This window comes from Gymnogyps californianus, chromosome 11 (genome assembly GCF_018139145.2).
Source record: "Gymnogyps californianus isolate 813 chromosome 11, ASM1813914v2, whole genome shotgun sequence".
Classification (NCBI taxonomy): Eukaryota; Metazoa; Chordata; class Aves; order Accipitriformes; family Cathartidae; genus Gymnogyps; species Gymnogyps californianus.
In genome coordinates this window covers 22,442,046-22,470,041 of record NC_059481.1, presented here as the reverse complement: position 1 = coordinate 22,470,041, position 27,996 = coordinate 22,442,046, and the positions used below count along the sequence as shown (strand labels likewise).

Below are 27,996 nucleotides of genomic sequence, written 5' to 3'. Positions count from 1 at the left end.
CGCTGAATAACAGGAGTCTCTTTGAGTCCATGCTGCGCTTTCTTACTGCTCCTCAAAGCCTTAAGAGAGACCTTCTCTCTATTGCAGAATCAATGCTGGAATGGCAGCTTGTGTCACACCTCACGCATTCAGTTTAACTCCTTTCTAAGGGCAGCTTAAAAACAAGATGCCCCTGACTTCTTTTTCTTACTTAAAAAAGAAGGGGGAAAAAGTGTCAGATTAAAAAAAAAAAAAAGAAAAGAAAAGAAAAAGAAGAAATACAGTATAAAAGAACAAGTCCCTCAGCTGTGTCCTAGCTCTGTCTCGGAATCACTGAAAGTAAGAAGAGGTCTGAGATGCGACTCCTGGGTGATTCTGTTCCAAAAGGATGCCAAGATGATGCCACACACATCCTCACTGATTCAAGCATGAAAGCCAAACATGAAACCAGTCTGGTCAAAGACAGAGAGACCTACCCAGAACTCATTTCTTCACTCAGGAGGAAAAAGGCACATTATTCTAGAGGGTATGCAAACCCAAGACAGGCTGGCTTTGGGCTGCCATACCGGGAGAAACCTCAGTCTGCTGTGCCAGGGTTGGGTCCCCTGCTTGTGCCGGAGGGAACGGGACCTGCCCTCCAGGTCTGCAGCAGTGTTCTTGCAGTACTGATCCTGTTTCTCACTGTTTCGCCCATCTACCCCAGTGAGGTCTCCTTGCACTGCTGGATATAATTTGGCTCTAGGGAATGGGGGCAGCACACACAGCTGCTCTGGGCTAAAACTGGAGAAATATCCTGAGAAAGGAAGAGCATCTCTGGCTGGAGAGCGCAGAAGGCTCACACAGCCTCCGGCAGCTGCAGAAGCAATTTTGGACAGTGCAACCACAGAAAGCAAAGGTCCTCCCAGGAACCAGTCCCCTCAGAGTAAAACCAGAAATATTTCCAAACGATGAAATCAGGCCACAAATAAATTCTCAACAATATGCAGATAAATTGCTTATGTTTAAAACCACTTCTTTACCTAACATGAAGTTCAAAGTCAGTTCTCAACTTCCATTAGCTCCATTTGGCTGCAAGCTAGCCAAGCAACAGTTGAACCCATGATATGGGACGGGGATGGTAACAAAAACCTCACCTCGGTGTCTTGTAAATGTTGATATTCTGCACAGTGCTTACCCTCCACACTTCCCAGGGCTGAAGAGGGAGCACCTGGTAGGGAAGTTTTGCACCACACAACAGTAATTCCCAGACCGGTCACCTATCTGGCAGCAGCTGGATTTGAAGATCTTTAACAGGAAGCCAGATAACTTTATAGAACTTAAGTCCTGTATTTTCCTTTTGTCCAGTGTTAATGCAACATTTTCATGCTACGGCACAGTCACGGAGTAAAGCATCACCATCCAAACACTGTTGTACCACAAGCTGCACGTCTATTTATTTATTAGGCTGGGGAAAGAGTCCAATGTTTTGGGTTTGCTGCTCTACTCCATTCATGTTACGCCTTACCTTGATTGGACTTTTATGATTCTCTGAGGCAAAAAAAGCGCCAACAAATCAAATATTAAAGACAGAATTAAAAATGGGATTGCCATTTTGAGTAATTGAATAAAACTGAGTAAAAAATGAGTAATTTTTTTGCTGTAGAAGGTAGTCAATCATCCTATACTGTGTGCTGTATCAAGGCACAGAGACTTTATTTTCTTTTGCTGCTAGCTTTGCCAAGATCTTTACGGGAAGGACTGGAAACTCCTATGATGCATCACACGCCAGCTATGATCCAAGGCAGGTACCCAAGTTGGTGAGCCAATATGATAATCCTGTATTGCTAAATCCATTGTTTCCCTGAAAAACCTTGAATCACATTCAGTACTCTGTTGGCCAAGGAAACCGGATGTTACTTTCTGCAAAACCTGCCACCACCACTCCCAAGTCAGCGAGAAATTGCTCGAGAGAAACAAAGATTCCCCCAGGCTCTTCCGATGGGAATGTTTGGCCCACTTTCCTTCCTCCCCTTACCTTTGTGTGCCTGAATGTGAACAGCCCAGGAAATAAGGACAAAATATTTTATTAAAAAGATAAGACTCTTTGCCACTGTAAAGCCTAGGAATTTTTGTCCATGAAGAATTAGAGTCCAGGTTTCAAAGCAACAAGTTATTTTGGGGAAAAAAAAAAAAAGAGAAAAAAGTTTCATTGTGTAACTGGATAGAAGTAAGAACTCTTGATGGGTTAATTCAATGAAATGATTCCAAGTAAGTTCTATTCTCCCCTTATTGATTGACTGAGTATCTAGCACTTATCCTCATATAATGGTATCAACACAATCAATAGCTCTCCAAGTAATGTCAGCTGCTAGCTAATTTACACTTCCATAGTTGCCATCTGCTATTCAACCCATTGTAACACAAGCCATCAGCCTAGGATCTTTAACTAGCATGGTCAAAACAAAACTATTGAAAGACAGAAATTTTATCCATATTCCCAACGGGTAAAGGAATACATTTTATCCAATTACGGTTTCATCACTCTTAGTTTTTCAAGTTTTGTTCACACAGCCAGGAAATTGTGCTACAGTATCTGTTTATTTAAATTCAGCAATCAGCCCTGCATTTCAGAGAGAAATGAAAGATACTCATTGATATCTTATGCAAATTAATTAAGACCTGAGAATTCCAAATAAAAAAACCCCTAAATGATCCTCATCTACATGATCACCTGAATGCTTCCTATCATTTTCAAAGTACATTTTATCTAGCCTTATGGAAGAAAAAGATGCCTAGCTTACATTAAAAGCAAGTGTCAGGAGGATTTCTTGATTCTTTTTTAACAGAGTATTCAGAATATTATTTTTAAATGCATGCTGTTTGTCTGCCATTAGAAACATTTTTTTTTAAAATCTGCATATTATTTCCCTTTGAAATCACTGCTGGTAAAATACAGGGCCATGAAAAACTATGACAGAAATATGCAGAACTAACTAAATGCTTATACCTAACAGTTCAAGCACCTAGTAGGTGTGCAGTGATGGAATCTACTCCTTCAGAACTGCTTCACAAAACCATGCAGTTACTACAGCACAGGATGCAAATTCCAGATTTGATCAGAAAAGAAGTGAAGAGATCAAAGATTCAACAAACTGGATGACAAATGTTCAACTGTATGAGTCGCTACAAACAGAATCAGCATGATAATGCTGAACTCTGTAGCCAGGATTATACCCATGATGGAAACAATGGGACATATGGGCACAAGTAATATTCCTCTTTCTTTAAAACTGTCTATTGTTTAAGAACAAAGCAAACCACATCCAAATACATCTGGCACCAACATCTAATATTTTGCAAGCTGATCCTTCTTTCAAAAACCAAAAAACCTGTACATCTGAGTATCCCATAAATTTTGCTACAGCACATGATGAGTCTGGACATCTTCTCGAGGAGGAAGTTAATGCACACATTGTGCTGCCCACCCCGGGCTGCTCAACCAAGAGCCAACTGGCCCGATCCTCACCACCCTCCTTCCCTTTCATGCGGTGGAGGGTAAACTTTCTCTAGGAAAGATGGTGGCTGGAAATGGCCTATTGCTACCACAAAGGCAATTCATCCAGTTTGCATCCTATCCCCTGCTTAGATCTGAAGAGTGTCTGGGAAAGAGGGCAGCTGGGAGCTGGCTGAATATTGCCCTGGAATGCAATGGCAGGCTGCTTTTAAACCACATCTTTTCCCTGCGGGGAACAGGCTGCCGACAGGAAACGGGCTCATGTGCTGTACAGAGAATTAATAGTAAGGAATATGCTCCCACAAAGCACTGGAGCTACCACAAGCTACTGCATGCGTACACCCAGGAAATTCAGAGCTTCAGAAAATACTTGAGCTCTTCCCCGTTGTCCAAGTATTATATACCCTGGATGTGCTCTCATTTCTGTCTGAGGGATCCTGAACAGAAACAAGACAACCCTAAAATTTCCCCAGAGAAATGAAAGATGACTAAATGCACATCACGTTACAGGTTTACCTAGGAACGGGCCTTAACAGTCCCCCCACGGCCTTAACAGTCCCCCCACCACCGAGAGAAAGAACAGGGCCCACTTAGGGCCCAGTTAGCAGAAGCTGGGCACCAATTTCCATTCGTATGTGCTATTTTAAGCAGAAACAAGCCAAAAGATATGCAAGCACTCTTCTTTCTTCTCAGCCTGCATTTGAATGCTTAGTTCCCAGGGTGCAACTCTTGTCCAAGTATTGACTCTAGCTGAAGAAATGAAGTGGAAATTAATCACGTTGCCATTTTAAACAGCTTTCCTCCAGCTAATGTGTTTCCAGGTTTCCCCAGGCCCATTGGCTCTTTTTCATCAAAAAAAAAAAAAAAAAAAAAAAAAAAAAAAGGTGTTCCGGCAGAGCTTGAAGATTTTCTACATTTCTTCGTGCTTTCCAGACCTACTGAAGCCTGGTCAAAGCTACAGGTTGCGGTAGGTCCAGAAAGTCCACATACATTCATTGCATGTGCACAAACAAACTGCAAACACGTGCAGCAAGTCTGACAGTCACAGAAGCCTTTGAAGAGGCTTCTCAGCTACCACACATTTTATAGAGTCAATTCACACACTGCGAGACCATCCGGGCAGCCCAATACAATGGGTCTAACACCTTTCCAAAACTGCAAACTTACTCTGTGTGTGTAACACTACAGATGCACACACATTTCTGTCCGAGAAATCCTGAATAGAAACAGAACGGCCGTAAGCGCTTTGCCTACAGAGTTTGCATCACAACAATTAACAATGAAAGTCTATGTTGGAGACTGTCCACATAATTTAAAAAAAAAAAAAAAAAAAAAGCTTCTAGTATTAATCATCTTTTGACAATTTCCACCACAACAGTTTATAATCCTATCTGCTTTAATTCCCCAGAAGTGTCAAAGTTCATTCTGCACTGGATTAAAACCAACAATGAAGCAGAGAAAAAATTCCACAAAACGGCAATCATCCTTCACCACACAGTTCAGTAGTAAGAGCTTTTTTTCTATAACCAAACTGGTAACACTGGAGAGGGACCAGTGTTTTTTATAAAAGCTAAAGAAATAACAGGCACAGGAAGCTTCTTTTGGACCTCAAAATCGCTCAGATGAATGCTAAATTACTCATCCTTTTGCTCACAGCCAAGCAGCCCGCCATCACCCCACCAGGTCTCTAAGCTTTGCAAGAGCATCAGCCTATCAATCAGTCAAAATGCATCTTCCTGATTACTCCCTGGAATTGAAGTTTTTCAGGTGCAGGAAGCTCAGGGCACCAGTCTCAGTTCAGCACCAGTCTGGTGACTTAATGCCCAACTGGTCTTCAGCAACTTTGGATTCCTAAGCCACCTGAAGATCAGTCTGCCATCCCAAGTCCCAGTTCAGGCAGGTATTTAAATACATCTTTCAGTCTTACTGCAATGAGCACTACACAGGCCTTGAAAAGTAGCTGACTGCCAAAAGAGAGGCAGATGTCTTCTGCTGGTTTAAACCACATGGGGTGAATGAAAATTCCTTGCATCTCCTTAGAGCGTGTGCTCCTGACTGAGACTACAAACTAGTTTGCTTTGCTAAGCACTTGTAAAGCATATTTCAAATAATTATAATCTTGAGGTCTTCTCTAACATTACCACAATGTATATTTATTAAGTTAAAAGCACGCGCACTGCTACCAAACAGTTATTTAACATTCATTACAACTTGTCCAAGCAAGCCTTATACGCTGTGTAATTATATTCTTCTCCTCAGGGCAGAAATGCTAAGTGTAGCTTGAAACAACAAGATACTGTTTTGTCCCGAGTTTACCCATAAAAGAAATACTTGAAGTATTGTTAATATACTCCCACACCCCTCTTGAAACTGTAAAAATCATTCTAGCATCTTAAATAAAAACAAATATAAATTGGAAAGAATATAGGAGATCCTAAATTTCAATTTTTCATAAAATTATGGAAATCACACTCAAATCTAAACTCTGACTTGCCTCACCGGTGCTTATAAGCAGAGCACACGTGAGTTAGTTCATGACCTGGCATGTTGTACTCCAACACAGGTGATGTATACAGTGGATTTTTTTTCTTTTTTTTTTCTTTTTTTTTTTTTTTTAAATGAAACCTTTTCAGACACCTTCCTGGACAATTTGCCCACTTTCCTACAATAGTCCATACTATTCAAAACTATTTCTAAGCAGAATCAGAAGTACTAAAAATAATCACAGGACTTCTCCGAGTGGAAAGAATCAAGCCTCTTGAGTCAGATGGCAGGTCCGTGGCAAGCTGCCTCACCTCCCACTGCCTCTACGGACGCATTTCTCAAGTTTTGTTTCCACAAAGTCAGAAGTGTCAGGCCATGGGGACACCCATGTTCCAACATGCTCTCTCCCATCCCTCTCGAATCATGAGGCAAACCACAGACTTTAATTCAGACTAAGTCAGCAATATAGTATGCTACTTAAGCGCCTTTACCCTCTTGAAGCCAGTAGACCCAAAAGCTGTGCTTCTGTGGACAACTGCTCTTCAGAAAGCTCCTTTGAAGGACTGCACAAGCTACAAGAGCACAGAAAACAAAACATAAAAAACCCCCATCATGAGACAAAATTTAACATCATCTGAGGGGTGGGGGAATTCTAGAGGCAGGTACAGGGTAAATGCTATCTCCAGTGAAAAACATTAGGAGACCACAGCAGAATTAAAGACCACCACAACTCTGGGCAATCTAGTTTTACGGTCTTCTCAGTTTTAGTTTCATTCCATTATTAGAGGAGAAATTTGGTTGATAAAAGGTAATTTTCTAGACATAGTATGTTTAGACTTTTGTAAGGCAATTGGCTGTGTACAGCTGGTAAAAATATACCCACAAAACCAGCTTAGGGCAAAAGAAAACTTTAATTAAGAAAAGAAAATTTAATTAATTTTAATAAGAAAATGTCTTAAAACAAAAGATATGAGAATTTCAATCCATTGTTTTTATTAAGACAATGACCGAGTGACGACTGAATCACAGCAGTGTAAGAGTATGTTTATTGAAGGGGAAAAAGTGAATGCTGAAGGACTCTTCAGTCTAGCCAAGAGAGGTATAGTGAAGCAACGCTGTAAGCTGACACCAGGCCAATTGCAGCTGAAATATGGTACCCCTTCTTTTTTTTTTTTTTTTTTTTTTAATTGTGAGGAGACTATTAGCTGTTGAAAAAAAATGGAGAACATAGTGGAATCTCTGTCTTGGTATCTTTAAATGAAGACAGGATGCATTTCTAGAAGACACACTTGTACAGGTTACTAATTTCAATACAGAGGTCAAAACTCTACCCACAAGTCTGATTTAAAAGTGCACCATTTACGAGATATTAGACTGGGTGACCTTGTCGCCATAAAGATAAAAAGACATTCTGAGAACGACAGTAAACTCTGCACAAGCAAGCAGCAGACTCACACAGACACAGACAGAAATGGCATTATGCCTTTTAATGGCAATCTACTATTAGACTAAATCAGAGGTGTAACATGAAGCCGCATCCTAACTCAGTCCCAGAATGCTTCCTTTTGTTTTACATTTGCTTGCCAGTAGAGAAGTGATTTCTAGAAACAAGGAGCTAAACTAATTATCTGATGTTCCATTTTCTTCAAAAACCCAAAGAATAATATTAAATATATATTTAGCAAGCAGACTGCAGTCACTGCAAGCTGAAAAATCACTTTACAAGCAATCCTCTCCAACATGCTTTTAGAGTTCAAAGTAGCAGCAACCCCACTGTTAAACAGATCTGCTATGAAAAGTAAAAAATAAAATTAAAGAAATATTACTGCAGGCAAAGCAGCTCCCTCAGAAACACATGCATCTGACAACACCTCAGGCAATACCATAGCCATGCATGAGCAGCTGCAGATTTTAGGAAGGGAATCGTATGGTTACTTAGACGCGTAATTAGTTCCACTGACTTATATGAGACTCAATCTGGCAAGACTCTTCAGAACATGTCTGACTTCGAGCACGTGTGAATTTGGTGGGACCACTATTACTCATCCTAAGCGTTCACAGGGCAAAAGGGCTTCCTGCAGCTCAACATGGACACAGGGCTGACCATGGGAAGCTCACTGCAGGACTGAGATCATGGAAATCTTATTTTAAAGAAAGCAGTTCTTAAAGGAGGGGAAGGTGATTAAAAAAAAAAACAACAAAGAGTGTGCACAAACCCCAACAAAATTTCAGTGTTCACACTTAGAGATAAATCTTCCCCACTCACACCCCTCCCCATATCAAAAATAAAGACAAAAATAAACCATGAAGGGAAGGAAGGAAAAACCTCACAAATTTTTATGTTTGTTTTAGGCCTACTGCAGCAACTGCTTTACTTCACTTTTATCTGCTTTTGTGGTGTTTCCTAGCCCTTGACTGTAAAAGCAAAGTACTCTACACACAAACAGCAAAGGGTTTTATACAGTAGGCAGAGTCCTTTGTTACTAATGGGAATTAGAGACAGGTGTTGATTGCAGAATGGACAGTAATTGCTATGCACAGGGAACCTGGGAAGCAGAAATACCAGAGTCCCCGAGACCTTATTACAAAGATAGCTGTAAGCTTCTTCCCCCAGGCAGTTACTAGACCAGTCCGTGAGAAAATAAGTTCTGGTGATGACTATGGTTCACACACATATTGTAATAAACACTTCCAGATTTCATGTCTCGCAGCATACTATTACTGTTATTCATTATTTGCTAAGAGATGACAGAAAGCAAAGTATAATAAACAAAAGAATAGAAAACTCCACAGCTCCCGCCCCAGAAACCTTAGACTGGTTTTGCATAGCGTCCCTCCAGGGTGCAAGTCAAGGCTGTTTTTCCCCTCTGCCTTTCCAACAGAATAAATGAACAAGTTGAACAGCTTGTGATATTTGCATGACTGGGGAGAGATCATCTGAACAGTCTGAACAGCCAAAGTCTCAATAGTTTGCAAGCAGTAAAAAACAGCCAGTGACAAGGGCCTCTGAAGACCCTCACCTTGCCGATTATTGCACTGAAAGTTACTACAAGTACTACGAAATGAATCAGTAATGACAAGCAAACCCTGTAATTTCCACAGTAGGCTCTTTCTACTTATTTTCAGCTTAGAGATAATCCCACTTTTATTAGGTGCTGATCTATCACTTTAAGTATTGCTAGTGCACTGCAGAGGAAGAGACCAAATGCCAGAGAATGAGAGGTTTTAGCGGAAATAATCTCATGAAGAGCTTCAACTAAGGCAAAAAGACGAGGAAAGTAATGCTACATTGATTAAGAAGTGCATATGAACACCACCACCTGATGGTAACAATACGTTAAAATTATACAAGATTCTTTCGATGTAACTTAAAGGAAAAAGATTTTAAGAAGCATATTTTCATTCAGTACGCTCCAGGCACAATTCCTGTCATTGACATTTACACGTCCATGTTGTGAAATATTCTCGTCTCTGACAAAATGCACAGTGGTGAGCTAGATAATTTTCAATGAAGAAGAGAATCCCATAAAGTTATAATGCTTCACATCTGCATTATCCAACGTATCTGGGTAGCAGATTATTGCACATGGGAAGATTAGGCAATTGCCAGGTAACGTTGCCTCTTGTACAATTAGCTTATCTGTGTGCTAACAAATGTTTGAATTGCAGAGCGCCAGACTCAGTTAAGAAGATGGAGGAGTATTTCAACGGCTGTATTTCATTTGCTTGTTGCACAAGGGTCACACGGCTACTCACGCTCCACGTGAAGCACGCCAAATCCCTGCAGAGTCCAGCAACGCCCAGACAGTTTTGCACCCACGTTTTGCTTTGTTGTAACACCTTGCTCCAGCATGCAAAATGCTTTCAACCCTCATGAAAAGTGCTAGACTAAGGATATCTCTAGAGCTCAAGTTCTTCATTAGAGGACATGACCACTAACAGGCTACTTACCTTACACAATGAGACATCATTTAGTCTTTTCTTTGAAGGGGACATCAAAAGGCGTAAGGGAGTCTGCATCTTCAGTGCTAGTCACTTCAGAGGCACCTTGTAAGCACAGTTACCAAATGGCCAACTGTAATGGCTTCACATGTGGTTAGATGCCTGTTCACCAAGGAATCAGGACATACCTATTTGCTAGTAAAGCCACAAACTTGTATTGAACAGTCCCTGGTAGCAACAGTGACAAGAAACTACCAGTCACTGGCGTAGGATGTGAGAAAACAAAACACTTCATCACAGTCACATTCTTCAAAGTCAAGTGGTTCACCCAGTGAGTAATATTCCTGCAGTGGTTTGTAACAAGAACTATGCTTGTAGAAGTGGAAACCATAAATAAAATTATGTTACTGATGTATCATTATCATAATATGCAGAGATATGACAGCATAAAAGTACATTGAAATGAGATAATTCGGAGTTGTCATTTCTGTTAAAACTAACTTGGCTTCCAAACAACATTAATGAGACACAGAATCACAGCCTGAGATGTCTACTCTGTCCAAATCCACTCTGCCATTTATTGGCATATTAAGAAAATATTTGGGGTTAAAGTACAAGACAAAAAAAATTATTGAGAAATAAAAGTGGGGGTTATTGCTATCTCAACTTCCACCAACATAATGCCGCTTGCTACAACAAGCTGGCTTGGATGCATCTGCCAGCCAACTGCATGCATTGCCAGTGGCTTTCAACTTCTTCAGCCTGTGGAAAACTTATTTAAAACTTCCCGAAAGAAAAGACCGCATGAGCAGTTTCATCCGCGTAGACTGCTGCACAACACACACAAACATAGTTTCCTTAGTCACCTCTTCTTCAGTCCCTGAAAACTCCTGCAGTAGATATAAACATATGCAAATTTTAAACACTTCACTTGCTTACTCCTCCTCCAGTCTTCTGTGCCAGGAGATAACACCAGAAAACAAAACCGGAGAAAGGTTATCCTATGAGCAAGCCTGTACACTGCATTCCCAAAGGATTGCTAACTTCAGATTAAGCAGCAGACCTCAGTTCCCATGATAGCTACAAAACAAACTACGTATATCTGTTCTGGGGAACCAAGAGACATGTTTGTCTCCTGTTTATTCTAAAGACATGTTTATTCTAAAGAGGCTAAGTAACAACCTCACTTGCTGCAAAAAAATGAAAATTAAAAAAAATCCTGCAAGCTAGCATTGGATTCAACTCAACATGAGGTGCAATTCTTAACCAACAGGAATAAGTTACTGAATCACTGGTAGAAAAGTTATGGCCTGTGTTTCAAAATCATCCTTGTCTTCTAAAAATAATTCTTCAGTGATTTAATTTATAGCAATATATTACATATGCAGTAACACTGGACCAACTTTCAGCCAGCTTTTGACAACACTCAACCCTCAAATGAACCTAGAAAAATATTCTTCATAGCTCCAAGTAGCACAGTGACTGCAAACTAAAATTAAGGATGTAATACGATATGATTTGTAAAATCAAGATGTGATTCTAAAACAAAAGTGCGACAAAGTCTTTTACGCTTCCCCAGTTACTCTCTCATAGCGATGTAAATTCAGAGCTGCTCTGCACGTGCAAAAATGACAGCCCTGAAGTCACACAGGTGAAAAAAATATGTGACTTACTGAACTCATAACAAAAATCAAATCCCACTCAGGCTTCAAAAACAAGAACACCTATGCCTGGATTGTTTTACACGTTGTCACACTAAGTAATGCCTTTTGCCTTCATAACAAAGAACATTTTTGTTCATTGCCTTGCCCTCCAAATAACCATCTTTCCCTGTTCTCAGACACAGCACAAGGAAGAAGAATAATATTTAAACAAAAAAACCCACCCCAACCCCTAAACAAACCAACAAACAAGGAAAAACACACGCAGAGGAGAATGCAAGTCACAAAGGCACAAATTAGCAAAGAGTCTATGGTCAGCTGCATCTCACAAAACAGTTTTACCAGGGCCACACAGCATCACGGCCCCTTCACCAGGAGGGATGGAGGAATTTCACATCCATATGCACTAACTACCCCATCCCGGTGGAATTCCCTCTGCCTGCTTTTACGCCCCTTGAAGCAACTCAAATCTCTGATCAGCATAAGAGCTGAATGAAAAACCATTATCCCATTATTTCATTTATGTAGGCACATGTACATACTAAACAAGGGCTATTCAAATTTTGTTCAAACGTTAACAGACCATTAACATTTTTTTAATAAGTTACAATACTTTCTTTTTTTTCCTCCATAGAATCGTTAATTAAAATACCTGTTTCTACTTGAAGCTAATTCTACTGGACACAAGGTTTTATTTATTTATATACACACATTTAAAAAATAAAATACACACACACATATAAAAAAATATAAAATGCACAAAGAATTGTCCTAAAACTTCTAATGGCATGTCTCCAGTCCTAAACTTCCTACTTTTCCTCTCTTCTACTGAAGTGCACAAAGACTGCCAAAATGTAATCGATGGCTTCAAGTGCAAGCAGATCTTTCATCGACTATCAGATAAATTGGAAACATATAAACTTCGAACATAAGCACTCAAAAGCCAAATTAATAACAGACTATTAGTGCTCATTAGCTCTACATCCCACCTTTCTCCTTTATTTTTCTTCTGGAATAGCTGGCCTGCCAGTACAGCAGAAACTCTGAAATGCCAACCTAAAAATAGAAAGCAAGAAAAGAGAAAGAAAAAAAAAAAAAAAAAAAGAGGGGAGGAGAACGGGAACTGAGAGAATAAGCAGAGTGAGAAGCTCTGTAATACAAAACTGTCTCCAGCTTCAAAGTCATCAGCCAACCATAATCCAATAAATGCCCTTTTTTTTTTTTCTTCTAAAATCAGAACACTCAAATGTCTATTTTTATTCCTGTTTAGAAGCAGCTATCTCAACAGGGCTTTCAAACCGGTAGAGCCTGGCATGCAAAGCAGTGACTTACAAAACTCAATTGCAAGCCATGATTTCCAAGGCCTTCACTTGCTTATATGGGTTCATTTGTGTCTGGCACACCAATATTTTACAGCACAGACACCATTAGCAAAAAATGGAGAACTAAAGGGAGGAAACTGAGGGGATGTTTACACAAAACTGTTCTTTTAACCCAGAACACTATTTAAGGGTTCTCCCTTCACGACTGTACACCATTCCATGCATTTAAATGGCTATACAGTTCTTCCGATATCCTAGACAGATATTCTCCCAAGTGCAATCATCAGGAACTGTAATACTTCTGTTCTTCTGGCCCTCAAACATATCAATAAGAATTGCTACATATGCTTAAGGTGCTGAAAAATCAAGACAATAGGGAGCTGTACCCATCTTAAGTCTGGAAAATATGCACACATAATGAAATGCCATCTCTCTAGTATCCAAGGAGGTGTATCCTCAGCACTTTCATACTTTCTTTGTGTGTAGGTTGCCCGGAGAAGTTGTGAATGCCCCATCATTGGAAGCATTCAAAGTCAGGTTGGACAGAGCTTTGAGTAACCTCACCTAGCGAAAGATGTCCCTGACCATGGCAGGGAGCTGGACTAGATGATCTTTGAAGGTCCCTTCCAATCCAAACCATTCTATGATTCTGCGATTCTAAAATGTTAGAGACCTCTTCCTGTATTTAACTGAAAATCAGTTTTATGAATATAATTATCAGTGCTACATTATGAATATGTTATGAATTATTGGCATAATGCAGAAAGAGCAACTTTCAAACTGCCTCCTGTTTTCCATCCACAGCATGGGAAGACGCACTCTCAAGAGTAATGTCGCTTCTATCTTGTATATGGAACACTGTAGTAGGCCTTAGGATGTCTGCACCCTAAACGTTGCTTTGCCTCTGCCCCCCATGAACCTCAAGTGACCAAGTTCTCAGGACTTCACTCTCCCCATCAGCAAAAGGGGGTAAAAATTCTTCTGCTATAAAGGATTTTAAGATCTATAGTATAAAATGAGAAGTCACAAATGCTCCCCTTTCAACAGGGCATGGGCCCTTCAACAGGTTGTGGAATGACCATAATGAAAAGGTCTTTAAAAGGACTTGATGAATATTGCATAGTAACGATTTTTTTTATTTCTAAATGGGAGTAGCTGACAGCATCTGAGCTTAATTGTTGTCCTTCATAGAAAGTAACCATTTAAAACATGCAAGGACTAATCCGGAGGTTGTTTTGTTCTTAGGAAATCTAAGTAACCGTGATATCAAGCGTTACTTCATGATCCTTAATTTTAGTGAAGAGATACATTAAATACGCTGTTTCCCACAGCAAGAATTCAAATTCAACTTGCTTCAATACCTTTGAAAAGAGCATTTATTTCAAACTTGTAAATGATTTAAAAGAGAAAGCTTAATTAATAATGTTGTTTCCAGCCAGATGGCCAGCTATTAGTTTTCAGTCATCTCTTTCAGAACAATTCACCAGAAGTCTTCAGATGCAAAGGAGTTTTAAAGCAAATAGATGTGATTGCCCAGCACTCTCAGTGGCTGCCAAAATGTTCAGTAAAAGACACAGCTATAGATATAGAAATGTTTAGTTTTTCCAACTCGTGTTGCTGTGGGTCATGGCTGTAAAAGTCCACTAGCAACAGCACAATCGCTTGACAGACACACATTTATTTCATTTAACATTTTGTATTTGGATGGCATTAAATTCACATATGGTTATATAATATTACTTAAATGAAAACATGAGGCTACATGTATAGTGTTTCCCCTGGACTTGTGCTAACAGACTTCAAACTTAAGCTCAGTAGCAGACCACTGTGGTATGATGTGTATCAACCAGTCAAAATATTCCATGTGTACAGGAGGCACCAGCATAGAGATGAATAGATAAGTATTATGCAAACCCAGTTAAGGTTTGCCACTAAACATCTGTGGAATTCTAATATTCTCACTGACGTAGCACCTACATATTTTCAAAGAAAGTTTCCAACAAAAATTAAAACTGCTTTCTTAGTACGAATGAGATGCTGAACAGCCACAGAAAGCTGTTTAGAGTGGCAAGGTATTGGGTTCTGCAAGAGTCTACCTCTCGAGATTTTAAGAGCTTTTCACAACTGTTATTAAATTCTCTGACCTCCTCGTGAGGCAAGCACTGTATTTGCTAGGTAGTTAAGAGTAAGGTACAAGCAGATTAAACATTTTATTCAATGTTACATAGTGGTAAGGAACAAAACCTGATGTTTTCAGTCTTCCCTAACCACAATGCACATTCATTATGCACTAATCCACAACTGAAAACCTATCTTAATTCAGTTATGAATGGGAAAAACAAATATGCAATTGCAACTCTATACATGAACTTTCAGCCTATAGTTCTACCAAACAAGCAAAACCAGATTTGGGAAAAAGCTTCAATGATCAGCTGTCTACCTACACACAAGTTATTTATGGCATCTAATTCAGAGCAAAGCTCAAAACAGTTTGCAGACTGCCAGCAGACTTTTACTGGCGACAGAAATCAGCTATAAAGTAGTATTAGCTTTGATAACCAGACAGTGATTATCTACTTTTTTTAAAAATTTACATTTAGTTATTTTGTAAAGCTTGTTTCTAATGCAGTGGTTTCAAATCAGCTGGTTTTCACTTTCCACCATTCTAACAGTCAACTTCTGCAAAAACTCTACTAGCCATAAAAAAAAAACCAAAACAAAAAAAGCCCCAAAATTTTAAACAGAGAACAGTAACATTAAACAGGCCAACAAGATAGCTTTGACTTATGGTGAAGTTTATGTTCAGTAAGTCAGGTAAATTTAGGCCCAAGAAGCAGATATGGAGAAAGATTAGCCAAATCATATCCAAGTTTCACCATTCCAAGCCTGTGAAACTCTTACAAGGCAATTAATCTGGGGTCTCCAGAGTTCACCGGAGTTTTGCTTGAAGGTTCCAGGCCAACATCAATAACTATTCTAGACCTTTCCTCCAACAGGCTGTTGACCGTGGGGGAAGAAAGAAAGGATAGATGTTATTAGCAGACCTTGTGCTCTTCTGAGTTCAAGGCCTATAATTGTGGGTGGGCTTTATCTAGGCCATGCAAAAGGAAACCCTACTCCTTCCTGTATTTGTATAGCTGTGTAGCAGGGGGGGTGAGAAGGGGACTCAGGGAGAAGCACATTATAAGGGCTTCACCATTGGTATGCAAGCTGGTTAAAAATGGTTAAAAAAAAAAAAGAAAAAGAAAAAAAACCCCACAGTGAGAACAGCCAAATGCTGCCTTCTGCACAGGCACAGGATCAGGAGCCACTGCCAATGCCAAACCCACTGCCAGTGGTATCTCAGCTACAAAATGTGGAGGGCCTCTGCCAAGCCACACTAGTGCCCATCAGAAAACCCTCAATGAAACATGAGCGAGAACTCCTCCGAAAATGAAATGCTTTGCAGAGAAGTATCATTTTCAACAAACTTCCAGCTAAATCCTGCCTGGCTTCCTGCCAGATTTCCAGCCCAGGGCTGACAAATCCAGTCAGTCTTCGTGGGACTGGAGCCCTCCGGTCTCGCAGGCTCTGCCGGGCAGGCTTCAAGTCCTGCAAAGAAGAACTCACAGAAGCCCCCAAAGCCCTGAATTTAAAAGAGAAAACCAGATAATATTCAACCTACAAACACCTCTGTCCTCCGTTTTCAGTTCACTGCTTTCTTGTGCTAGCCTGACTCTCCTTTCACTTGCATGTAAATCAGAAGTAAATTTACTGAAATCCATGTAATTACACAAATGCAAGAAGAGTGGGAAAAGACTCAGACTCCAGCTGCTTATTAGCCTTTCTAGTAGGCAAAGAGTGCTTTTTAAGCACTGATATAATTTTTCAGATACTGTTACACGTGTGCTACAAATTGGCTATGCATCTGACTCAAGGGGAACAACAATTTGTTCAACAAATAATGAGAAGAAAAGGACCTTTCTGTACAGTTCCACATGTATGGAAACCACAGACTTTGTATCCCTATGAAAAAAACCACATCTGGTCTTTCCGAGTATAACAAAATTAAAGGTGCTTGTAGTTGGGTCTTTGTCTTCCCACACAGCAACACCTAAAATCCAGTTATGGAGGGAAAGGAAATTTGGGGAAAAAAGTGTTCTCTAGCTGTTAAGTAGATAAAGCAACACCAGTTGCACATTCAACACAAAAACAAAGAGGCATTCTCATGTTCCACAGATGTCTTCTAGTAAGCCCAATATTTTTGTGAACTTTAACTGTCCTACATCTGTGAAGAGTAAGTGAATTTCTCTTTCCATGTTCAAGCAACTAGAACAGGAAGTTTTTCCTCTTTTATTGTGAAAAAGGAGAGTCAGTATCAGCATCCATCATTCAACCATTGCTGGCTGCAACTTCACCACAAAGGAGGAGATTTCTGTTTTGACTTCCTTTTTTGTGTTATGGATTAATGAACGTCACCAATTCAAAGATAATCTCCAACCTTTCCTATGACACAATTTGTAAGCAAAAGTTTAATAAAATTTTCAGATCAGATAACTACAAATTATGAAGTGAGCTAAGGATGGTCCACCTAATACCTTGACCCTGAGACTTTCCTTCCTGAGGACCCCGAAGCCTGGAGGAAGCAAGGGCCCCAGGCAGACAGACTGACTCTCCTGACACCTTGTCCCCTGCAATCTTCTCTCCAGGATTCACACACCTCACTTTTCGTAAACTGATGCATATTCCTCCGGAGATGGAAAAGCAGATGCTCCCGTTCACGGGGTCAGGCACACGGCCCATCCGTGGTGAGTCCGCAGGTGCCCCACGACAAGGCAGGCACACACAGAGCCCAGTCACACAACTGCCTGAAACGTGCAACTTCTTTGCCCTCATAAGCTCAGCGCTGAACAGCAAGTGAGCTGTAAAGGTATTTCTAGCGACGAATAAAAGTTATCAAGATCACCTATTCACCTTTCCTAGACTTACACAGGTTACATTTCTAACAGGTAGGTTTTACTGGATTTTTAAGCATGTTCTTTTATGAGGCTCACCAACGAGATTTATAATTTCATCATGTCTTCCACATCAACAGCAGCTCCTAATACTTTAAAAACGCAATCAAATTGACTCCTCATGGAATAGCACAATTCTGAATAGAAGCAAGTTGAAGAATCAAACTCACAAGGAACAACTACCATTTCCTCCCCATGCTTCCTGGAGTCCTTTTCCCAGTGCTGCTCCTATCCACTGACATCTGCTGCTTCAGAAGTGCGCTCTTGACGTAAGCAAGGCCAGTATCAGCAATCATTGATCACGCTGAATAATGCCTGTTCATGTGGAGATTCTCCACTGTAGAGAAAGGAATGACAGTTCAATACTTGGGGCAATTGCTAGGGCACACAATCCCGGAGATCTCCTGACCTAACAGGAATAGCCTAAAGTCTGTCTGCACCACACACAGCCATGTAAGATAGAGAAACCTACCTTGTCACTAAATGAGCAAATTTGCATACCCGAAACAGTGTAGCTACAGCAGCTTAGGTTTAACGCGCTTCTTAGTTGACAATGAAGATTTCCTATCCTGCAGCTCACACAATTCCTGGGTGATCCTCTAAAAAGCAGGGCGTTATTATTTCTTACCTGGCTGGGCTCTTGTGAAGATAAGGGTTACCCTTTTTTTTTTTTTTTTTAATAGGGCTCCTATTACGATGCACAAGTAGTTTATTCCTGCTCACATTTGTGACCTATGCTTCTGAAGGATCACGCCTTTAATACAGAAAGAAAGAGCTCTAGCTTTTTATTCTGTTTCTACAGAGCCACAGTACAAGTAGCAATCAAACTTTCCTGCTTGCCTAAGGGCAAGTCCCAGCATTCTGACAGTGATGATAAAGAGATGCATGAGCAAATTGAGGATCAGGTCTAAAAGGCTTCAAAACATCTTTAAAAGCAGTATTAACCGCAACAATTGACACATTATTGTCTCTTCAGTTACACAGAAAGTTGTGCTACCAGTGACAAGTACAAGAGTCCAATTATTAACAACTTCCTTGTCTTTATGTTTGGACTCAAGTCACATATAACAAAATGTAATTAGCAAACATTTGCTAAGCTTGGTGGAGTCAGCCTGCTAGAACTGGAGTGTCTGGACAAGAACCTCTGCCCTGTCTTTATTCCCCTCGCTCCTATCTGCTCTCTTCACTGCCAATCAACACAATCAGCTTTGGACTGGAAAAGCTTTTTACACAGCACATCAAGGCAGACAAGGACAAAAGTTAATTAGGACTATTCATAAGCCTTACTGGAAGAGAGTGCTGCATCCCATCCCTGAAAATTTAATTGCACTCAATAGAGGAAAGCTAGAAAAATTAATAATAATAAAAAAATAAAAAACAGAAAGATAATTTGGGAATAAAATCTGATTTCAATTTAATTCAAGCACCGCTTGGCCCTATTTATTTCATAAAGTAGTTCATGCAGGATAATGGCATTACTGTGCATCTAACAGCATTATCCTAATAAATTAACAAGTGAAAATTAATGGCTGCTCAGTCCATTAAATCTTGTTAATTTTATTTTTGTTGCAATAATATAGCAATCACAAGTTTACATTATTAAACCAATATTTATTAGAAGAACTCATTTTAATTGGATCCCTGATGTGATAATCCTGTACAGTGTGTATTTCTTGATTTCATCAATTTCTTGCATTTATTTCTCATTATATTTAAATGACTGCAATGTTCAGGGTCTTTTCCTAATACTATAAAAGTTAAGCAACCATTTTAAACATTTTATTTCACAAAGATTCAACACTTACTACACAATATAACGAGAATCTTATGAGCTCTTTCAGAAGCTATTTTAAATATTTTGGTCTCTTGAGAAAGGGGAGAAGAAAAAAAGGCAGAGATATATGAAAACATCTCAACAAATGGTAAAATACATTTTTTCCCCTTAGCCCATCAATGTTCCATATAAACATTGCTGTGTTGTCTTTCAAGTCAAGAGGAGTTTTACCACCAGTTTTAATGCAAAATGTTAGCTGGCCTGCACATCTCAGGAAAAAAGATACATATTGACAAAAGGTTTTGAATTGTGTTGGCTGCTGACAGAGAGATTACGAATTTGAGAAGACATCTTACTAAGGGCTGGGTCTGATGTGCTATTCCAGCAGCAACAACTTTGAGGGAAGGGTCTGCGATGCTGGACAATGCTTTCTCCCCTGACCTCCCTCCTTTCCCCAGTTCCTTCATCTCTGCCAACATAACTGAATGCGTAGTCGCTCCCTAACTGGTTATATCAACATTATTGCTTTCGCTTAAGAGTAGCATTTGGTTTTTTAAAATGGCATAGTGTGGACTAGAAGTCAATTACACACGCTGTTATCCAGGCTAATGTAAGAGGCAGTAACTCTGATGCAAGGGTGGGGAGAAGAAGTTGAAGAGGCTGTGGGGAGCAGAAACCTCTGTGCCCAGAGAGGGGGGTAGACCACTGGGGAGATGACAAGGAGGAAGATGAGAAAGGTACTGATGGACAAGTGGGACTGCAGGCAGAAGGTACACCTGACTAAAGGCCTATGTACACTTCCCCTATCTTCACCTTTAGACCCGATCTGCAAACTCGCACTAATGCCACAAAAGCTAGTTACAAACAGATTTGTAAAGCGGCGTCTACCCTGCAGCTATCACTGCCACAGCTAAACTAGCTCATGTGGGTACTGCTAGCAGCACAGTTGTGGCAGCACAAAGGTTAGGATAGGGCTGTAAAAACCTGCCCATAAAGCTAGGTCAGTACATAGGTTAGTGGACAGAGTTGCAGCAGTAAAATTACCGGCAACAGGGAGCTAACAAGTATAACGGCAACTAGACTGTGTTTGCACGCAGGGACTGTACTGTAATCATCTCCAGTGCACCACCGTTAAGCCAAACTAAAGTGCAGACACTCTTAAACAAGTCTACACAATATTAAAGCTCCTCACATACAGGGACAGGCCAAATTGAAAACTAGGTAGTTTAAAAGTGGCATTTAAAAAAATATACAAATTTGCGCGTGGACACACAAAACTATGACTGGCCCTTTGCTCACTACTGAAACCAGATGGGCACCAGTCTCAAAAGAAGAACATACTTCACAGTCTTGCAGACAGCCTCTGCCACTTACTGTATGCACAGTTTTCGTATTTTCCTGGTATCAAGGCAATCCTAAGAACATGGTCAATTCTTGTAAATATTCTGTGGTCAATTACCAACACAACGGAAGGTATGCTCACACCCAAGATGTTCCTAAAATCACTTATGTGTTATCCCTGGTTTTCCCCACCAAAATGCAAATCATTTAAGGAACACCTTGTTCAGCTGCTTTTAAAAAGCAAATGTGCCATGTTTCCTTTTCAGTTGGTACATTCTATCCTTATCAGATGAGTTCCACAAGAAATAACACCCACCTCTCTTCAAAACTATTTTCTAAATTAAAAAAACACCACTTAAAAGAAAGTGTTCCTTACATACAAGAATCCTGGCTCCCCTAAAACCATTGGTGATACAAAAAATATAAATACAGTAATAGGTTCAAAAGAAAAATATGCATATGAAAATATATTACAAAATGTCATGAGATTTATGTCTTAATATGTGTAGTACCACTAAAGCTCTTGAAACAAAGCATTTACTATCTCTTCCCATATCAGGAAGACTATATATACTGCACAGCTTTTAGAAATTAGTACGTGCTTATCACATGGTCCTGGCTTCTGCAGTTCAGACCCCTATATAGGTTAAGAGTTAAACACTCATCACAGTTCAGCCTAACATACTTTATTTCTAGGGCAAAATGCTGATGGTTTGTCAGGTGCACAGTACGGCCTCTCTTCAGATCAGGAATAGGATTAGAAACTCATTGCTCTTCTCTCAAGGATGAAGTCCATGGGGTTCTGCAGGTATGTAGTAATGACGTCAGCTGTAGACTTTGCTGCCATCAGATTCCATGCTTATTATACTCTTTGGTCTCAGAAGCAAATAGAGCCATCAAAAATTCAAAAATCTGATAGCAGCTGGAGTAGACCTAAGCTTGCTCACAGAGCAAAGCAGAGAGGCCGCAAACTCAAACACCTGGCTGTGCTGGGGTATGTGCTAATGGCACACTATCCTCTAGCTTGTCTATAAAGTGATAAAAACGCCCATCCTGAAAGCTGGGCTTTCAAGATCAGTGCAACTATTACAAAGGATATATTTTAATGATCAAAAGAATGTGTGTTTTCAACTTTATCACCCAATACAGTATGAAAAAATGTCTTACTGCCACCCAGACCCAGCTTGCTACAACTCACTAGGTCAGCTCCTGACACCAAAGCCCACCAGCTTAGTGCATAGAGGTTTAAAGGCAGCTCCCTTCTGGAGAAGGATGGGCTTTGGCAGCAGTGCGCCAGACGAGGGAGGGAGGAAGGTCCTCTACAGGAACCATTCTGTCAAGCACCAGTAAGTGCGGCACAAGAAACAATCAGATGGTCTGAGATGGGTAGGTTTTTCAGGTGGAAATTACTTCCTGCTCCAGCAGAAAAAACAAGAAGGAAAACTGCCAGCAGAGCGTTACACTGAAATCCTTGAAGGTCTCTCCAGCCTTTTGCTGTCTGCCACAGGTCCTTCCAACAGAAAACCTGGGGCATGAGGTGTCTGTCACATCATCTTACAAATGGAGCACTTGGAAAAGTAATACAAGCCGAACAAATAACTGAACAAGCTGAACAAGCAAATAAACTATTAATTGTTTAATAATCCATCAAGATAGAATGTACTATGTATATTTCCAGTTCCAAGCAGATAAAAATGACAGCAGGAATAAATTTGGTATTCTAATTCCTTAGCCCTACAACAAAAATTAATTTTTTTCTTGTTCTTTCTTAAAACAATTCCACCTGATCACTGCAGGAATTTGCTGTGTAGCCCTTATTCCCATGAGCAATGTTCCTGCAAAGCTCAAGCACTTTTGCATTTGAAACTTGCTTCGTCTCATGGATACAATAGCTAATTTTGGACCTACCCTACTCCTGCTGGGCCAGAGTCATCACTGGCATAGCTCCACCATAATTCAGTCTACTGATGCATTACAGACAATGCACAACATGATCTAATCCTTAATGATGGTTTTTCCCCCCTTTTTCCCCTCAACATATTTATTTGACTAAATAATAAAATGACATATGTAGAATTATTTAAAAAAAAACTCAACAAACTGAAACCATATTAAAATTGTCTTGCAAATGCTAATTTCAAATGACATGATAATCAGATTCACAGATACATTAGGACAAACAGCGCAGTCCAGAGGAGAAGACACAGCTCTTAAAGTCACAAGGCCTGGTTATAGTTCCAGCTCTGCCACTGACTTCTAGACAAGCTGTTTCACATTTCCACACCATTCCCCTGTCTCTGATATATAGATATTAACCTCTCAGTACGCTGCTGCAGAGGGTCCAGCACAGACTAACCTAACCACGCTCATCTGGATCTCTGTAATATACATACTAAACAATAATAAAAGTACCTACGAAGTGTCGTGTTTAAAAACTAGTGCCAAGGCATAAGGAGTAACCATCAACATATGCTGACACTTCCCCCATACCAAGGTTTAAGATCTGCAGAATCCAGGCTCTGTGTCATGAGTGAACATGAAATGTTTTAATTTCTGTACAGATTTCCTTTAACAGAGCAAGGTCTAGGAGAAACAGACATTCACTTCTGCACAGCAGGAACAGCCAGGACAATCTCTTGAGGTGATAGTATTTATGACTTGTGATATCTGCTTGTGTTGTTACCTATTTTCAAGCTTTAAAATTATTTTTCTAAATTAAAGCATCGTACTCCACCCATCTCTTTGCTTCCTTTGAATTATAAAATATCAAAACCTTCCTCCCTTATCTAAATCACCTTGTTACTAGTAAAAGAAGTACCAAGAGGCTTCACGCTCTGCTCCCTAACAGGTCAGCATCAGCTAGACACAATACCCAGGTCACATCAGCAGGGCTGCTCAAGTCATTTTCTTCTTTTGAAATGGTAAGTATTTCAAGGGAAGTAGTTTAAGTAGGGTATTATCTACGTGGAAAGCACACTGCTTACCAAGAATTTAAAAATACAGGTTTTAAGGCATTTGTATCAGGTGGTAGCTCTACAGCTTTTGATTTCTGCTTCAACTAGGCGAAGCCAGAGTAACCCTAACAAAGGCTGAGAGGTCTACTTGCATTACTGGCCAAAATCTTAGCCACAGTCATTCACTACCAAAAAGATAAGGAGACCTTATTTTTCCTTTAAGAAAACACTATAGTTGTTGGACGAAAATTTTAGGAGTTCCAAATATCCACATTTCTAAGCTACTTGCTTCACTTTTTCATGCAACAGATGCTGCTTTGTATTAGCTACTGCATATTAAATCATTCTGACAACCAAGAAAGCATACATTTGTTTGCGCAAAAGAGAAGCATGAATACACACACACAGATATCTTCTCACGCAGAAGCATACAATTATGCAGCATTCAAATATTTGGGATGAACTTTGGCCTTTGTTTAAAAAAAAAGAAAAAAGTACCCTCAAACAACAATCAGTAACAGAACCAGCAGTCATCTGGCTGAGCTCACAGAAATCAACAAATCTTCAGCAATAAAACACCACTTGTGGCCAGCTATTTGAAAGTCACTTGGAAATTTTTTCTTAGATGCAATACTTATATACACATCCTTTATGATTTATAATGGTCTTATGGATCGATCTTGGAATGGAAGCTAAAAATAAAATCTATGTTAATTCAAAAAAATGGAAAAAAAAATCAGTTATATTTACCCTCACATGCTTTTTTTGCACTCTAAACAATCCCCTTCAGCTATGCCATTTGCATTCCCCATTTAAAAAGTAATTTGAAAACATATGCACAGCAGGGCTCTAAATCACCTCTTCAGAGTAATATCTGTCTAGCTAATATGGAAGAAACCAAGCAATCCAAACAAAACCATTTTCCTGATACATTAATCAAAAGAAAATCTTAATGTAACAGTACTAGAGAACACGCTGAAACTTTTGACAATGAGAGTATCCACAGTAAGTATAACTGTAATCCAGAGCGCTTCCAACTTTTTTTTTTTTTTTTTTAATCTCGGCTGGAGACATATTTTCTCCCCTACATTCCCCTCTTGTTACTAGACAGTAATCCAATTCTGTAGCCAGTTATATTTTTTTTTTTAAAACTATATATAGAGCCAGGATAGAGCATGCAGGAGAGGACTAACACCGCACCGAAGTGCAGCGGGGCTGGCAAGCAAAACAAGCCCTCTACCAGGCTGTGCCAGAGCATGCCGTGTCCCTCGGGAGAAAGCTGCTACCGAAGGGCCTCCGAGCACCCCCGTGCCCGCCCCGGGGGACCCCCGGCTGTGCCCGCCCCGCCGGCCCCTCCCGCAGCGGTAACCGTGCGGGGGGCTGCTGTGCTCGGGCGGGGGTGCCTCTTGTTTTGTGTGCTCCCCACCGCCGCGCACCCCCTCTACCTGGGGATGGTGATGCACTTGGTGTTGATGTTCTGCGTGGTGATCGCCTTCTCCAGCTCGTCCAGCTGCCCCGTCTTCTTCAGCTTCTTCACCAGGCTCTTCACTGCCTTCTCGCACCATTTCTCCTCCTGCCCGTTCTGCTCCCCTTTCTTCCAGCCCAGGAGCCGCTTGACGATGGGAGGAGTGAAAGGCAGGATGGAGGACATGCTGGCTCGCCCGGCAGGGCCGGCAGCGCCCCGCCGCTGGCTCCGCGCTCGCCCCGCCGCCCCCCGCTCCGCTCCGCGCAGGCCCCGCCGCGCCGCGGGCAGCACAAAGCCCGGCCCCGGGCGGCGGTGGCCTGGCCTGGCCCGGCTCCGCGCCGCCCCGTTCGCCCGCCCCGCCGGTGCCTCAGCGCCTCGGGCCCGCGGCACCAAACTTTGCCCGGAGTTCGCCGCCTCTCCCCGGCGGCAGCTCCCTCCTCCCCCTCCTGCCCCGCTCTGTGTGCGCGGAGAGGCGCCCACTCCAGCTCATTCCCAGTCTGTCTCTCATGCAAATTGCCTGCTGGCCGCCCCGGCCCGGCTTCCACCCCCTCCTTCCCTCCCAAACACGCTCACTCACGCCGCCGAGGGAGGGCGGGGAGGCGGCCGGCCCGCCGGGAACTCCGCTCCCCACCTCCCCGCCGCCGCCGCCGGCAGCCCCCGCGCTCCCGGCAGAGGCCCCCGCTCGCCGGGCGGGACGGGGCTCTCCCTCCCTCAGCCCCGCTCCAGCGCGGCGCCCCCTCGGCGGCGTCGGGCGCCCGCGGCCTTCCCGCCGCGAACCCCCTCAGAACGCAGGGCGGGAAGCTCCCCTCAGGGCCGCTGCGGCGGGAAGGGAGCGTCCTCAGCCCGCCCGAGCCGCGTCCCCTCGGCCTCCCCACAGCGCGGAGACCCGCCGAGGCGGCGGCTCCCCGGAGGGAGGCCCGCGGTGCGGGTTCGTCCTCCTCAGGGCCGCCGGGGCCGTGGGCTCGCAGGGAGGGTCAGCGCGGCCGTAAAAGCCCACAGGCGAGCTAAGGAGCGGTGCCTGGGAGAAAGCCCATCAAGGGGGAAGGCAGCAAAAATAAACACAAGCGACAAAGTCCCCCTCGGTGAGGGGAAGGGACGGAGGGTCCTCGGGCAGGGTGGGATGGATGCGGCCCCCGCCGCAACTGTTTCCTCTGTGGAAAGGTGTGTTTCCACGCAGAGAGAGCTGAACACAACTTGGTCAGTCGTGCTCAGACAATCAGCAGTTTTTGTTTCAACCCCTTTAATTTACTATTCCATTCCCTCATCTTTCCACCCCGATCACCAGGTACCCGAATAATTTTTACCCTGTATCAGGCACAAATGACACCCTGGAGATGTTTACTACCAGACCTGGTCAGAAATTCTCAGACGGAATATTTTTGTCAGAGGACGACAGTTTGTTCAGATCTAGGTGTTTTGTAGAGATACTTCGGTTTCGGCTGACTCAGGGTAGCATCCAGGTAAATTTCCAGTTTCTCACTTTCCACCGCTGGACAGACTGGGCTGTCACACTCCCCAGTCTCTAGCATCGCCCCCTCCATGCCGAAAGGGAGCCCAGGCCCTAAAAAACACGTAAATACAAACCATAGCTCCCCAGGGCTCCGGTTCTCTGATAAACCACCCCGAAATGGTGCCGAGCGACACGCACAGCAGCCTGGCAAGCAGCAAGGAGGCTGTGGGCCACCTGCAGAGTCACCAGGTGCCTCCGCCGAGGCTAGTTCGCGTTTCTGAACTCCAGCTGCTTCACAGCTCCTTGCAACAGCTGCCCAGGAACAAAGGGGTAACAGTTTCGGGGGACGCAGCTCCCACATTCTGAGGTTTTGAGCTGAGATACGCTTCCCAGTTTTCTCCATCCTATCAGAAGGGATGATGGTGAGCCCGAATTCGGGAAGCCTCCGGGGCTGCTCGGCAGCTCCCAGACACGCAGGTTCTTGCCAACCCACATTCTCATATTCCAGGTTCCAGTGCAACCCAGTGGGGAGACTCCTCGAAAGCCGGCATCCAAAAACTTCCCATGCCTGCGGATTCGAAGCAGCCAGCCGTACAGATTGCCTTGTGGCAAGTTAGGAACCTATGGGTTCAGACGGCGTCTGAGGCTCAGAGGCAACCGGCTTGGCTTTCACAGGGGTTTAAAACAAACAGTGTGTTTTAGTCCAAATTGACAGTACCAAATTTTGAAATATCAATATTGGGTACAAATTAAATACTCCCTTCTCTTCATTTTTTTTTTTCTCTCCAGCATTCTCATATTATTCCCCAACATGCATTCCCTGAGTGTCTTGAATTTTGGAGGCTCACCACTAAAATTTTGGAACATTGCCCTGACCCAGTTTTTGGCTGCCTCGGTTGAGATGCCTGAAGTACAGAGATGTGGAACCCCTGTAGATGATCCCAACATCATTTGAGGAAATAGTTCCTCAATACCTCTAAAACAACGCAAAAAAATTTTGACACTAATTACACTAAAAGCAGGATGCCTAAATTACTGACTGTTGCTAGTGCCATTGACTTGCTACATATTTGTGTTTTCTGAAAAGGCCTGGTTCCTGATAGCTGGTGATTAGTTAAGAATCTGAACTTTCATTTT

At 41.9% G+C, this 27,996-nt stretch overlaps 1 protein-coding gene across 4 annotated transcripts in view; it reads right to left on the bottom strand.

Annotated features, from left to right (window-relative positions):
* Positions 1–25,595, bottom strand: part of SMAD3 (SMAD family member 3) — a 74,805-nt gene extending 49,210 nt beyond the window's left edge. For all 4 annotated transcript variants that reach the window (XM_050903013.1, XM_050903012.1, XM_050903015.1 and 1 more), the window contains exon 1: positions 25,390–25,595. In XM_050903013.1, the coding sequence (XP_050758970.1) occupies positions 25,390–25,595 (206 nt within the window). The remainder of the gene's footprint in view (positions 1–25,389) is intronic.
* Positions 25,596–27,996: the final 2,401 nt, after the last annotated feature.